Source organism: Apodemus sylvaticus, chromosome 5, assembly GCF_947179515.1.
Source record: "Apodemus sylvaticus chromosome 5, mApoSyl1.1, whole genome shotgun sequence".
In the NCBI taxonomy this organism is placed as follows: domain Eukaryota; kingdom Metazoa; phylum Chordata; class Mammalia; order Rodentia; family Muridae; genus Apodemus; species Apodemus sylvaticus.
The window spans coordinates 142,794,343-142,807,016 of NC_067476.1; the positions used below are offsets into that span (position 1 = coordinate 142,794,343).

At 51.3% G+C, this 12,674-nt stretch overlaps 1 protein-coding gene across 1 annotated transcript; it reads right to left on the minus strand.

Moving 5' to 3' along the window:
• Positions 1–2,186: 2,186 nt before the first annotated feature.
• Positions 2,187–6,774, minus strand: Ghrh (growth hormone releasing hormone). Its single transcript, XM_052181549.1, has 4 exons — positions 6,679–6,774; positions 6,347–6,451; positions 4,489–4,579; positions 2,187–2,320 (listed from the first exon to the last, which is right to left on the minus strand). Exons 1-4 carry the CDS (start codon positions 6,756–6,758, stop codon positions 2,282–2,284), a joined length of 315 nt encoding a protein of 104 aa, XP_052037509.1. The 5' UTR covers positions 6,759–6,774; the 3' UTR covers positions 2,187–2,281.
• Positions 6,775–12,674: the final 5,900 nt, after the last annotated feature.

Below are 12,674 nucleotides of genomic sequence, written 5' to 3' on the forward strand. Positions count from 1 at the left end.
ATGCCCTGGCTAGCAAGAGACAAAACAGTCTCAAAAACAAGGTAGATGGTGCCTGAAGTTAATTCCGGCCTCCACGAACACATTCACAGTCACACACAAAAGTTATTTCCTGAGAGAATTTATATTTTAAAAGCCTGGATTTTGAGAGGCCAAAGTAGTTTAGAACTCATCCTGCTCCTGCAGAGGAGTCCCAAATTCAGGTTCCAGCACCCACGTGGAGTAGCTCACCACCACCTTAACTACAAGCTGATCAAGCCTATTGGCTAGGCTGCTTGGCCAATGCCCCAAGCACGGTGCCTGGCGTCTTTACTAGGACTGGGGGCCCTCATGCTTTCACAGACAGTAATGAATCCTCTCCCTTGCCCCTAAGGATTAAGTGTTTAGTGAGTCAAGGTCCTACTATGGTGGCACAAACTGACCTGGAACTCATGACCCTAATCTCCCTAATGTTGGGATTATAAACATGATGATGGTTTCACAGGTTCTAATAGGTGTGGTCCCATCATCTGAGCACCTTCGCTGAGATCAGAAGCCCCATGAGCAGTTTGTTCCTGCTCTACCTGTGCCCAATACTAAGTCACTTGATGTCCCAGGCACTGAGGGGCCTGAGATCTTAGAGCAATACAAGAGCAATACAAGAGCACCACCACCACTCCCGTGCCCGCCCCATACACCCTTTTTTGTTTTGTTTTTTGAATTTGGTGTTTTCGAGACAGGGTTTCTCTGTGTAGTCCAGGCTGTCCTGGAACTCACTCTGTAGACCAGGCTGGCCTGAAACTCAGAAATCCGCCTGCCTCTGCCTCCCAGAGTGCTGGGATTACAGGCGTGCACCACCACCGCCCGGCTGCCCCATACACCCTTGCTGCCTCTTGAGTGTGTGACCTGGTAGCAGTCACCCTGACATTGATAGGCTCTGTGCTAGTAAGCGGGCTCTGGCCCCCTCCAACGGACAGTTGTAGGGAGCATGTGGGGAGTCTCTGCGAACGCCAAGTTAATACAGGCATAAAAGGGACAAGTCCTCCATTGATTAGAAAGCATCTTTAGTGCAATGAAAGTAGCTCTCAGTCTTAAGTAGGGCCCCTCAGGAGCGGTGCTCCCGGCTCCTCTGGGGGGGGGGGGGGGGGAGGAGCTAAGTGTTAGCTGTCACCAGGGTCCCTGCTAATGGAGATAAAGCCCAGGGTAGCTGCAATGGATTTGCCCTTCTGTAATTGCATTCACCTCAAAACCCACAAGTAGCCTTAGTTCTCAGTGGTCTTTTATTTCAACTGAAAAACTAATTCAAAGTAGAGAGAACCCCGAGCTTTTGCTTTGTTGGGACAGGGCAGGGAAAGAGCCGAGCAGGTGGGGCCTGGAAGGGAGGTGGGGGGAGGCGCCCATTCAGCTCAGCTCCTCCTTTGTCCTAGACCTTGGCAGGTCCCCCCCCACCCCCACCCCCTGCCTGCCCTTCTGGGCTAGCCTTCTCAGGAGGAGCCTTTGTTCCCATTGTTCTCATCATCTCCACCAGCCAGCGACCGGCCTCCTGCCGTGCTCTTCCTGCTTGCCCGGGCTCTCGGAGCAGGTGGGAGATGGAAGACCTGGCCGCAGAGGGGTCACGGCCAGGTCACGGCCACGTGCTTCCTTTTCCTGCTGGCACTGAACTAGGCTGGCTGGGAAAGCCAAAAGGTAGGCATCCCATCTGATTTTAAATGCTGTGGTTATTTTTACACTTTTGATCAACCATTCCAGACATCCCGTCGTCCAGGCTTCACAGCTGTCAATTTTTAAGGCTTAATTTACTCAGGTTTTTTGGTTTTGTTTTGTTTTTGAGAAGGTCTCTTAGGTAGCCCATACTGACTTGGAATTTACTATGTAGCCAAGGACAGTCACCATTTTTTCCTGAGACCTCTCTCACTGGGCCTCACAATTAGTCAAACTAATTGGCCAGTGAGCCTTGGAGATTCATCTTTCTTGGCCTTGCCATCTCTGACCCTACGGGCACGCACTCCCATGCCTGGCTTTTATGTGGGTGCTGGGGTCTGGAGCTCGTCTCCATGGTGCTTGCACAGCAAGAACCTTACCAGCTGAGCTCTCTCCAGCTCCAACTGGTTTGCACCGTTATACTTCACCTGCTACTTGGGAGAGGTAACCATAGAAACCATGTTTAAAAAAAAAGATCAGATTGACAATAAAGGAAGCTGGACCACAGATGAGGATGGAGGGTTTATTGTATTTACAGAGGAAGGAAAGGGTCAGAACTGAAGTAGGAGTAACGGGGTACAGTTGTCTTTGGGGGTCAGGGGCCTTAAGCCTCCGCTGAAAGCTTCCTCCTTGGGAACCCCTGCTGCAGAAAGAAAAAGACACTCAGTCCAGACGCCAGGACGCACAAGCCACCTAGACGACCGGGGTTCCAGCCAGAGGTAGGACTCCTGGGTTCCCAGAGTCAGGAGACCTCAGCTGGAAAGATGCTCATGTCCGCAGCCTTGTGAATCCCTGCCACGCCCCTCGCCTGGCTCACTGGCTGCCACGCCCCCCTCACTGGCTGCCACGGAGACCTTGGGCTGGTCGCTTCCCTTCTGACCCTTAGACACGACCAGCTTCTCCCCCCACCTCCCACCCCCCACACACACACGTGCCACACCCTACAAACCTTTCTGTCAGTCACAAGTCGACTGACCAACCTGACAAGAACAAGTGTGAGGTAGACTCCAGGGGAGCAGGAGTTGCCCGGGATCTGAATCTAGCCAACACCCATCCCAGGGCTTCACACACAGAATCCACGGGATGACCGTTTCCAGGGTAAGAGAGTGGCTAAACCAGAAGGTCAGCTTCCTCTCAGGAAGGTTAGCAGCGGGGATGGGTACAGATTGCTCTCTTCCACTCCGTGTATTTTATTTTGAGGCAGGGCCTCATACTATAAGCTCAAGCTAGCCGGGAACTTTTTATTTTTAAGATTTATTCATGTATGTATTTTATGTTTATGGGTGTTTTTTTCTGCACGTATGTCTGCAAACCAGAAGAGAGCACTCAATCCCGTGGGCCTGCACTTACAGATGGTTGTGAGCCACCATGGGGGTGCTGGGAATTGGGTGCAGGACCTCTGCCAGAGCAACAACTGCTCCTAACTGCTGAGTCTTCTCTCCAGACCTGGCCTTGAACTATTAATCTTCCTGTCTTAACCTCCCAAATATGGGGGAGACAGGGGCCCGAGCCAGCAGGCTCTACCTCTCTCAGGCCCCCTTGTAATATTTAGAGGGCACAAGGATCTGTAGCCATCTATCTTTCTTTGGGCTTTAATGGGAGGTTACCCCCTCTCCTGGTGAGAGCCCCTGGGTGGAATTCTTCTTAGAGGTAATATTCCCATGGTTCTTTGAGCTCTTACAAGGGAACAGATTCACCTGTTCCTTTTGTAGAGGAGGGAATTGTGGGCAGAGAGATCCAAAGCCAGCCCCGGGGCCAGCCTACATCCTGCCTTCAGTATGGCTCAGTACAACACACACACACACACACACACACACATACACACACACACACACAACCCAGATCTGGGTTGGAAGGGAGGTGAGGGAGTGCATGGGCAGCCCTGCTGGAACTGAGTTTGCTTCATAAGCTGCTGCAGGAGCAGAGTCATGCCGGAAAGTGCACGTATGTGTGTGTGTGTACTGTGTGTACTGTGTGTACTCAGTTTACAGTCAGTCTTCAGACCTGGGTCTTACGGGAAGACATCCCAAGGTAGACAAAGACAGCCTGAACTTGCCAGTCTCTCCGCCCCGCCCCCAGCTTCAAGGTTCCTCTTCTGTAAAAAGGGGAAGCATTCTCCATCTTCCCTGACTCCTGGTAGGTGGGGAAGGACCATTGTGACCAGCTCTGCCTCTGACAGTGTGTGCCTGCCCTATCAGCATGGCAAAGCCGGCCTGTCTTGGCATTCTAGGTGCAAGGGTCTTTTTACAGGGGTCTGAAGTGTGTACTTGTTGCTTCACCCACAGCAGTCCCTCGGGGGAACCTATTAAAGGTCTGAGATCCTATTGAAGCCCTGCTGGTGGTTCAGGCAGTCAGCCTGGCCTCTTGTTCTGGGCTGCGAAGGCCAGCATGCAGTCCCCTTGCTCCTGCCCTCCCTGTCCCCAAAGCTTAGGGCAGAGGGCCTGTCCCCTCGCTTGGACCAGCAGGCTCCACACCTGTGGGAAAATGAGATTCTTTGGTTTTCTTGGGATCCCAAAGGGAAGGAAGTCTCTAAAATCCCCAGAAAAATCTCTCTCAGGTGGGTACTGGTGGCCATGCCTTTAATCCTAGCACTTGGGAGAGAGGCAGGGAGATGGATCTTTAAGTTCAAGGCCAGTCTGATCTACAAAGTAAGTTCCAGGATAGCCAAGGCTACCCAGAGAAATCCTGTTGTCTCAACCAAACCAAACCAAAACAAAACAAAAAATCTCTCTCTGCCCTTCCAATCTGTGCTGCCCCCCATCCCAGCTGTGCCCTCCCCCCTCCTCATTCGTGTTTCTGCAGCAGGGTTACCAAGATGCTCTCCAGGGCCATCGGCTTGTCCTCTGCCCATGCGCTGTCCACCTCCTGGCTGAGACTGGTCCTTTGCTCCTGCTTCCTCTCCCTGTGGGTTTGGAAAGGAGAAACACTGAGGGCCTCCATTGGGTCCGACGTCCAGTCTGTCTGCGTGGATTCTTAGGCAATCCTCTCACATTCAGCAGTATCTGGGGAGCCGTGGGCATGGCGTGAAAAGTTCAGCATGCATGTCCACACCACTGCAAAGCCCTCCCCACAGGGTAGTAATCTTGTAGCCGGCTCATTGAAGAAAGTGATCAAATTTATTATACACCAGTAACTGGACAAACCTGCCTGGCGGCTTCTGATACCTGCCACTGAGAAGGCCACAGCAGGTACTTAATGAGGCCACTTAATCAGTTTCAGGGTGTCTGGTGCCCTCTTTTGACCTTGGAGGGCACCTGGCATGCATGTGGTATGCAGGCATGCATGCAAGCCCAACAATCATGCACATAAAATCATTATAACAATGGAAAGCAGATAGGGGGGTGACTGGAGTCTGTGAACCTGCGTTCTGGGGCGGGAAAGAAAGAAGTGGAGGGAATCTGGTGGGACAACTGGTGAGATTTAAGTTTGTGTTGTGAGTGACAGTGTCACCGAGCACAGAAGATAGTGGTGTAAGCTGTTAGGAGACACAAGTGCCATTGGGTAAAAAGACCATGATAGCTGTGATGTACAGGCCGGAAGTCCCAGCATTCAGGAGGTGGAAGCAGGAGGATCAGAAGAGACATCCTCAGATACATATCAAGGTCAAGGCTAGCCTGAGCTAGACCAGACCCTGCCTCAGAAGAAATGAGAAATTTAAAATTGGCTCAGCGAAAATGAGACAATCGTCATGGCAAAGGTCCACGTGTCTGTGTGTGCCCGTGCGTGCCCGTGCGTGCCGCTGACCTAAGGGGAAGAGTCCAAATGGGAGGAGATGTTCACTCTAAGAGCACTACTATAGCTTTAAAGTCTGTGCTCATTTATTTTTACCTGCATGTATGCCTGGTGCCTGTGGAGGCCAGAAGCGGGCATCAGAGCCCCTGGGACTGGAGTTTTAAGACAAGTGTCAGCTTCCATGTGGATGCTGGGAATTGAACCCAGGACCTCTGCCAAAGCAGCACATGCTCGTCGCTATGACATTTTTGTACTTTTGAAGGTTTTTCAAAACAAAAACTACAAAGGCAGGTTGTTTAGATCTTTGCTCGGTTACATCCTTTAGAGATGACACATGGGTCCGTCTGGTGGGATAATGACCAACGGTCTCAAAGATCTGAGAGGAGAGTCTTGGTGACGTCCCTGGCACAGGCTTCCTGTGTCTACAGTGCAGTCCCCATGTGTACAAATGCCCCCAAGCCTGGTCTTTGTCTCTGGCCTGGAGTCCAGATCAAACAGGAACAATGACCATCAGCATTGTCACTGCTGGAGCCAAGGACAGGGTGAGGCACACAATAGGTCTAAGTGGAGGTCTGACCTGGGCTACTTTTCTGGGATAAATTCAGAAAGGATACACACTGGCAGCTCTCAACCTGTGGGTCTCAACCCCTCTGGGGTTGCCTATCAGATCTCCTGCATGCCAGACGCTCACATTACGATTGATTCTTAGTAACAGTAGCAAAATTACAATTGTATGTAAAGTCCCAACCAATTTTATGGCCGGGGATCTCCACAACGTGAGGAGCAGTATTAAAGAGTCGGGCATTAGGAAGGTTGGGAACCACTGATATCCACTGTGTCGGGGAAGAGACAAAGATTGGTCCCTGCCTTCTGCTTCAGCCCTTCCCAGCTCAGATGCAGAAGTGACTGGGAAGAAGCTACTAGAATGTCTGCTTACCCTTGCTGCCTGTTCATGATGTCCTGGAGCAGTTTGCGGACGTACAGCTGGCTCAGGAGTTTCCTGTAGTTGCTGGTGAAGATGGCATCTGCATGTCGTTGCACCCTGTGCAAAGGGGTCAGAGGTCAGGATGGGATTAGGTAGGGGAGCAGTACGAGCTACACGACATCCTAGTAAGGTCCCCTTTGTTGTCCTGTGTGTTCCCTTCCCTCCCAGAGAGACTCAGATCCTGGCTGCATGGCCTCTGGGGCTCCATGCCTGGCCACTGCCTGCAATGAGCAGTTCACACTGGCACTGGTCGCTCAATTTATGCAGGAGTCCTTGTCACTTACCTGAAGGGAGGTGAGGGGGTCAGTGAGCAGTGGGAGTCACTGGTGAGGGTAAGGATCACGAAGAACACCCAGAGTGGCATCCTTCACGCCTGGGTGGGATCTGCAGAAAGATCAGCAGGATACAATCAGATACAGCTACATGTCCCCGGGGTGCCACCCCACGACAAGTCCTCGGTCCTCATCCACTTAGATTCAAGTTCAGCATTGCCAGTCCCCAGCTCCAACTTCCCCACCGGGAGTGAAGCCACACTGGCCACCTCATGGGGCTGAGCCATGAACTGCCCCTCCTGCAAGTATGAGAGAAGCAGGCTGCCTCAGAGAAAGAGGAGGAGAGCGAACCCTCCCTGGTCAGCTGACAGCACGAAGCAGAGGCGCCATGTTCACAGACAAATCTGACCTCCAAACCCTGGTTCTGATCTTACTACCTACGTTCCCATAACAGTAGCTTAACCTGAGCCTCAGTTTCCCCAGACATAAGATAGAGGTAATAAGCATTATGATCAGGCCAGGTACAGAGAAACACCCAAGTCAACAGCCTGGCACACAAGGAACCCTCTAGAAACTTCTACTGTGGCCAGAACTCTTACTTCATTCAGAGAACAGATTTCTGAAGTTTCATCTTGTGTGGAGTTGGAGCAAAGGGAGACCCTTCTTGTTCCAGAAGCTTACATTTTGGAGATGGTGTTTGAGACAGTGCCTCGAAATGTAGCTGAGGCTTGCCTGGAATTCACTGTGCTGCCCAGGCTGACCTCTAACTCATAATCCTCCTGCCTCAGCCTCCTGAGAGCTGGAATTACAGACATGTGCCACCACACCTGGCAGAATTGTTACATTCCCAGAGGATTAGCGCTGAAAGGGTAGAAGGAAGCCTCGAGTGTGAGTGTGAGCGTGCCAGAGTCTTCTCAGACTTCATAATTACCCTGAGTTGGACCTGTTGACACCATGTTCCACTCTTAGGGGAAGAGCTAGCTGCCTTGCCTCAGGAGAATGTTCCTGTCAGCTCTGGCCTGCCCTGTTCTGGAGACACTGGCCATGGAGGGGCAGAGTCTTCTCAGCGTGTGTCTACTCTGCATGGTCTAATTGGTCCCTGAGAGGCAGCACCCTCCTTTCCCATGATTCTTCTCTCTCCCTGAACCTGCTGAGGGCTGAGTTCTGTAGGCAGCGCCAGCGCTAACTCAGTCCACCGTGATTGCCTAGGCTCACTGAGCACTGAGCACTAGGCCCCTGCTCCAGCGCCTGGCCTCCTCTGAGCAGGGCTGCCCAGGCCCCAGGAAGCATCACTGTGGTCTCAGCCCCTCCCTCCACAGCGGCTGCGCTCCGGTCCATTTGCATCTGACTCAGGCCTCATTTCTCGGCCAGGTATCTGCACCTCCTGTCTTCCTCGGACAGCACTCTTCTCATTTTCCAGGCGGGCTGGGCCTCTGCAGAAGTGGGACTTCCAAACACAGAAGTCTTCAGGGAGCTCTTGGGACATAAGGAGGGTCTCTTGACGCAGCCTCTGCATCTCCTGCTTCTCCACACACTCGGGCTTCTCACCTCTTCGTGTCTCACCTCCAAGCCCCTGGTCCCTTTATTCCCAGAATCAGAAGCCCTCTAGCACGAAGCTCAGAGCCCGCTCTTGGCCTAAGTTCTCCTCTACCTCCTCTGCCTTCTCCCCCTCCTGCCCTGTTCCCTAGACTTCAAAAGGAGATCCCATCCCCCACCCAAGTCCCCACCTCCATCCCATGGCCCGGCCTGCCTACCCTCCTCACACCCACTTGCACGGTCACCCTCATTTCACAGCCAAGACCAGAGCCCAAGGAGGAGGAAGGGACCTGTCACACTGTCCTTTCAGAGTGAGAACGGCCCTTACTTCCCAGGCCAGCAGACTTCCTCCTGCTCTTGCGGTCTCTCAGACACAATACCCTATTCACAGTCTACCCATTCACAGTTCTTCCTATTCGTGGGGCCTTCAGGATTTGTCACCTGCACATGGGAAAGGGTTCTGAAAAAAAAAAAAGGGACACTTTTGCTCTTTGTCCCGGGCCCTCCCAGAAGTCAAAAGAGAAACAAACAGGAACACATGCTTCCGGGGCGCCTCCCTCTGCACCCCCAGTGGCATCTAGCTGATCCTCAGCAGAGAACGGGCTTGGGGGAACAGTTATTTCGAGTCTGATAACACCCCGTTCCTTCATAATAAGGCTCGGTCTCTGACAGTCTAGTCAAGCAGGAGATCCAACATTTGCCTTTTACCCCAGGGATGGGTCCAGTCTCTACAGCAACTCCAGCTATGCAAACCTATTGCGTGGAGTTGGCTAATCCCAGTGGACACAGACTGGAGGCACAAGAGTCACTCAGGCTACAGGAAGACAGAACAGGGACTGTGAAATAGCTGTCGACTGTGTTCCGAGTTACAAAGTAGCCCAAACCCAGCCACCTCTGATGACACTGAGGATACGCTAGATCCTGAAGCACCAGCTTTTGGGGCTTTGGGCGGGGTTAGTTCTGGGCTTAGACATAGATGACATCATGGACGTTAGGAGGAAGGAGTGTCCATCCTCATCAGGTGATTTCTGCCACTTGCCACACATCTGTAGCAAACAACAGAGGTCAGGTCTCCAGAGTACACAGGAGCAAGGGCTCCGTGAAACCTCCAGGGGATGGCCTACTTTTTTGAATGTTCTTCTTCATAACTGACAACCTCAACACATGAGATTCTAGTCCAATGCTGAAACCCTTTGACCAATGAACAAACAAACAAAACCCTTCAAGTGCCAAGAGACCTGAGGCTGAATGCTTCTGTGATGCCGAGAAGCAGCTCAGGACTTTACACATTCTGGCCAAAGCTCTAGCTAGCACCAAACCACACCCCACGCCCAATCTTAAGTTTTTTATGAGGAATCATTAGCCAAAGAAGGGTTTGTGGTAGTAAACAATAATAATGATAATAATGATAATAATAAATGCTTCAGGTCTGTTCAAGCAAGGAGCAGGGGTCACACATTGAGTAAGAGAAGCCTCCAAGACCTGATAATCATGACAGAAAACAAGAGTGAGGAACATGGCTACAAGTGAGGGAGAAAGCGAAATGCTATCAATTTCCAGGCAATAATACTGAGCTGGTTCTGGGTGATCGATGAGCCGACTTGATCTCTCCCTCAACTGGACCACTTTCAGATAAATGTACAGCCAAGTCCTGTCATTGACAGGAAAAGGCCAGCCAGCGCACAGCTCGCCCCAGAAGCTGCCCCACACCCAGGAAGGAGCTGCCAATCCCTCCCTTGACTCTCACCGACTCCCACCACACTCGTGCCTGCCACTTCTCCATGTGTCCAAGTACCATGCCCTCACCACAGTCCCTACATGGCACCAGCCACCAAAAGCCACCAAAGCCACCCAAAGTCAATAGACCTCTACTGAGGGGACACTGCACTCTGAACAGGTCCTGCATGTCCTCACCAGCCTGTGGACACAGAGGCTGGCCATGGGCCACTTGACTTGGTTGCTGTGAGTTGGTGAGATAGCAATTTTTCTTGCCCCTGCCCATCCCTACCCCCAGGACCGCTCCCTCTCACCTCCAAGGTGACAGCTCTCTGAGGCGCTGCTCTCTCTGAGGCGCTGCTCAGGTCCCACTGACCTCAGGCTGGGCATGTGCTCCAGCCACTGCAGTAACTCACATTTATACCTTCATTTCCCTAAGTGTTCTGAGCGTCAGAGAGTCGATTGCGCAGAAGTCAACCAAATGCCCCGTGTTTAGCACCACACAGACAAACTAATGGGGAAAAGTGCTTTCTGTGGCCCACTAATTAAGACCCATACGGAACTTTTCCTTCATCTTTGTGGGGGTGACGGAATAGAATGTTGAATTCTGAGAAAAATGGTGAATAACACTAAGATTCTACTAATTATATTTACAACAGTGTCATTGCTTTGCTCATTCTCCCCAAAACTGCTTTCCCAGGTCCCTATAATTCTGCTTTGTCCACACGTAACTTTATTTCACTACGGAGTAGACAATATTACCAATAAGTGGGGGGTTTTCCCCCCCTTAGTGGGGAAAATTGCTCACCGTCTCCCTTGTCATCCAATTATCAGAATGTCCCGTGTTTGATTTATACCAGCTGCTGCTGTCAACAGGCAGATTTTGACAGCCAAAGCCCGGAGCAACGTTTGTAATGTGTCAAGACAGCCCAGCACCGAAGCTGCCTCGGAGAAGTGTGAAGAGAGAGAGAAGAGATGGAGACCTTGGAACAACTGTGATGTTTCCAGATTATTTTCTAGCCTGTAGCTAAGCATTCTCAAGAACGGCATAAAAGCGTCTGAGGCAGAAGCGCTGGCTTCTCACGAGACCCTGCGGACCAGTAGAGATCCACACAGAGGTGGGAGACCTGCCTCCTCTTCTGTTCTGTCACTCATAACCTCTGTGACCCCTGCAAGCTCCTTCTCCCCTCAAGGCCCCAGAGTCTATACCTGGGAATAACAGCTTTCAAACTTTTTAAAAGTTTCTTATCTTTGGAAATCTATATAATTAGAGCCTTTTTTTTCTTTTTTCTTCTTTTTTTTCTTTTTCTGGTTTTTCGAGACAGGGTTTCCCCGTGTAGCCCTGGCTGTCCTGGAACTCACTCTGTAGACCAGGCTGGCCTCGAACTCAGAAATCCACCTGCCTCTGCCTCCCAAGTGCTGGGGTTAAAGGCATGCACCACCACTGCCCGGCTATAAAACAGATTCTTAAGTGGCCCTCACTGAGTATTGGAGTGTGTGTATCTGAAGTGTCAACTTTTTAGGAGACTAAGGCAGGAGAATCGCATGAGTCCAGGAGTTCTAGGCCAGCTTGGGTAATATGACAAAGACCCGTTCGCTGTATGACTGACAGCTTGCTTATCCACTCACCTTGAGGCGCGGTTAAGTTAATTCTGCTTGGAGGCTATACATTAAGAATCACTCTACAGAGCTGGAGCGACACGGCTTAGTGACCAAGAGAGCAGGTTGCTCTTTCAGAGGACGCATGTTTGATCTCATGGGGGGGACTCACAGCCATCTGTAACTCCAGTCCCAGGGCATCCCAACGCCCTCTTCTGGCCTCTGTGGGCACTGCATGCACAAGGTGCTCAGACCTACATGCAGCAAAACGCCCACGCACACAAAATTAGAAATACATAAGTAAGTAAATAAACAAAGTTGTGCTTAAAAGGCATGAATCTTTGCAAGATTTAGGGAGAATGCGCAAATTCACCAGTCTGGGAGCGGAACTGTTGCTGTGCCAGAAGAGAATGCTTTGAATATTTAAAAAGCCACCGAGCGTCAAAAAGTCTCAGCAAGTGAAAGTGCTTGCTGTACAAGAACCTGAATTCTGTCCCTGGACCGATGGCTCAAGGAGAGCACCAACTCCCGAAAGCTGCCCTCTGACCTCAGTAGGGTCACTACAGTGACTCATGGCTGCTGACATGGGCACACAAAATAATGGGTGTGCACACAAATCACACATACACAAAAGACAGAGGAGGAGGGGGAGGAGGGGAAGAGGAGTGGGGAAGACGGGGGAGAGGAGGAACTGCCTGCCAAACTCTCCTCCAGAACCAAGCTGTACCATTTACATTCCCTCCAGGGCGAGGGAGCGCTGTCTGGCCAGTTCTTAAGTGAGCATTTATTTCCTTCTCTTAACAAATTCTTATTAAACATCTAATTAGCACCCCCAGCGCACAGTGCTCTTTGCACTAGCTCTCCTGAGAGTCAACATCTCATTTCCAAACCTTTTTGGGAATGTATGGGTCTCTGGCCTCTGTGCTGGATTTGGGCCTTGAAAAATAGGGGGACCCAGCACCTCTCTTCTCTGATGCCTTCAGAGAGCAAAAGCTTCAATTACAAAAACACACAAGAGTGCTCAAGAATTGTGGGGGTCACTTTAAACAGGAAGCACGTCTGTCATCAGCTGGCATAGGAAAGAAGCCTAAAGAGGCACAGCGGCTAGGGCGGCCTGCGGGTTCCCACGAAACAGCGCTCTGCCCCAGGAGGGAATC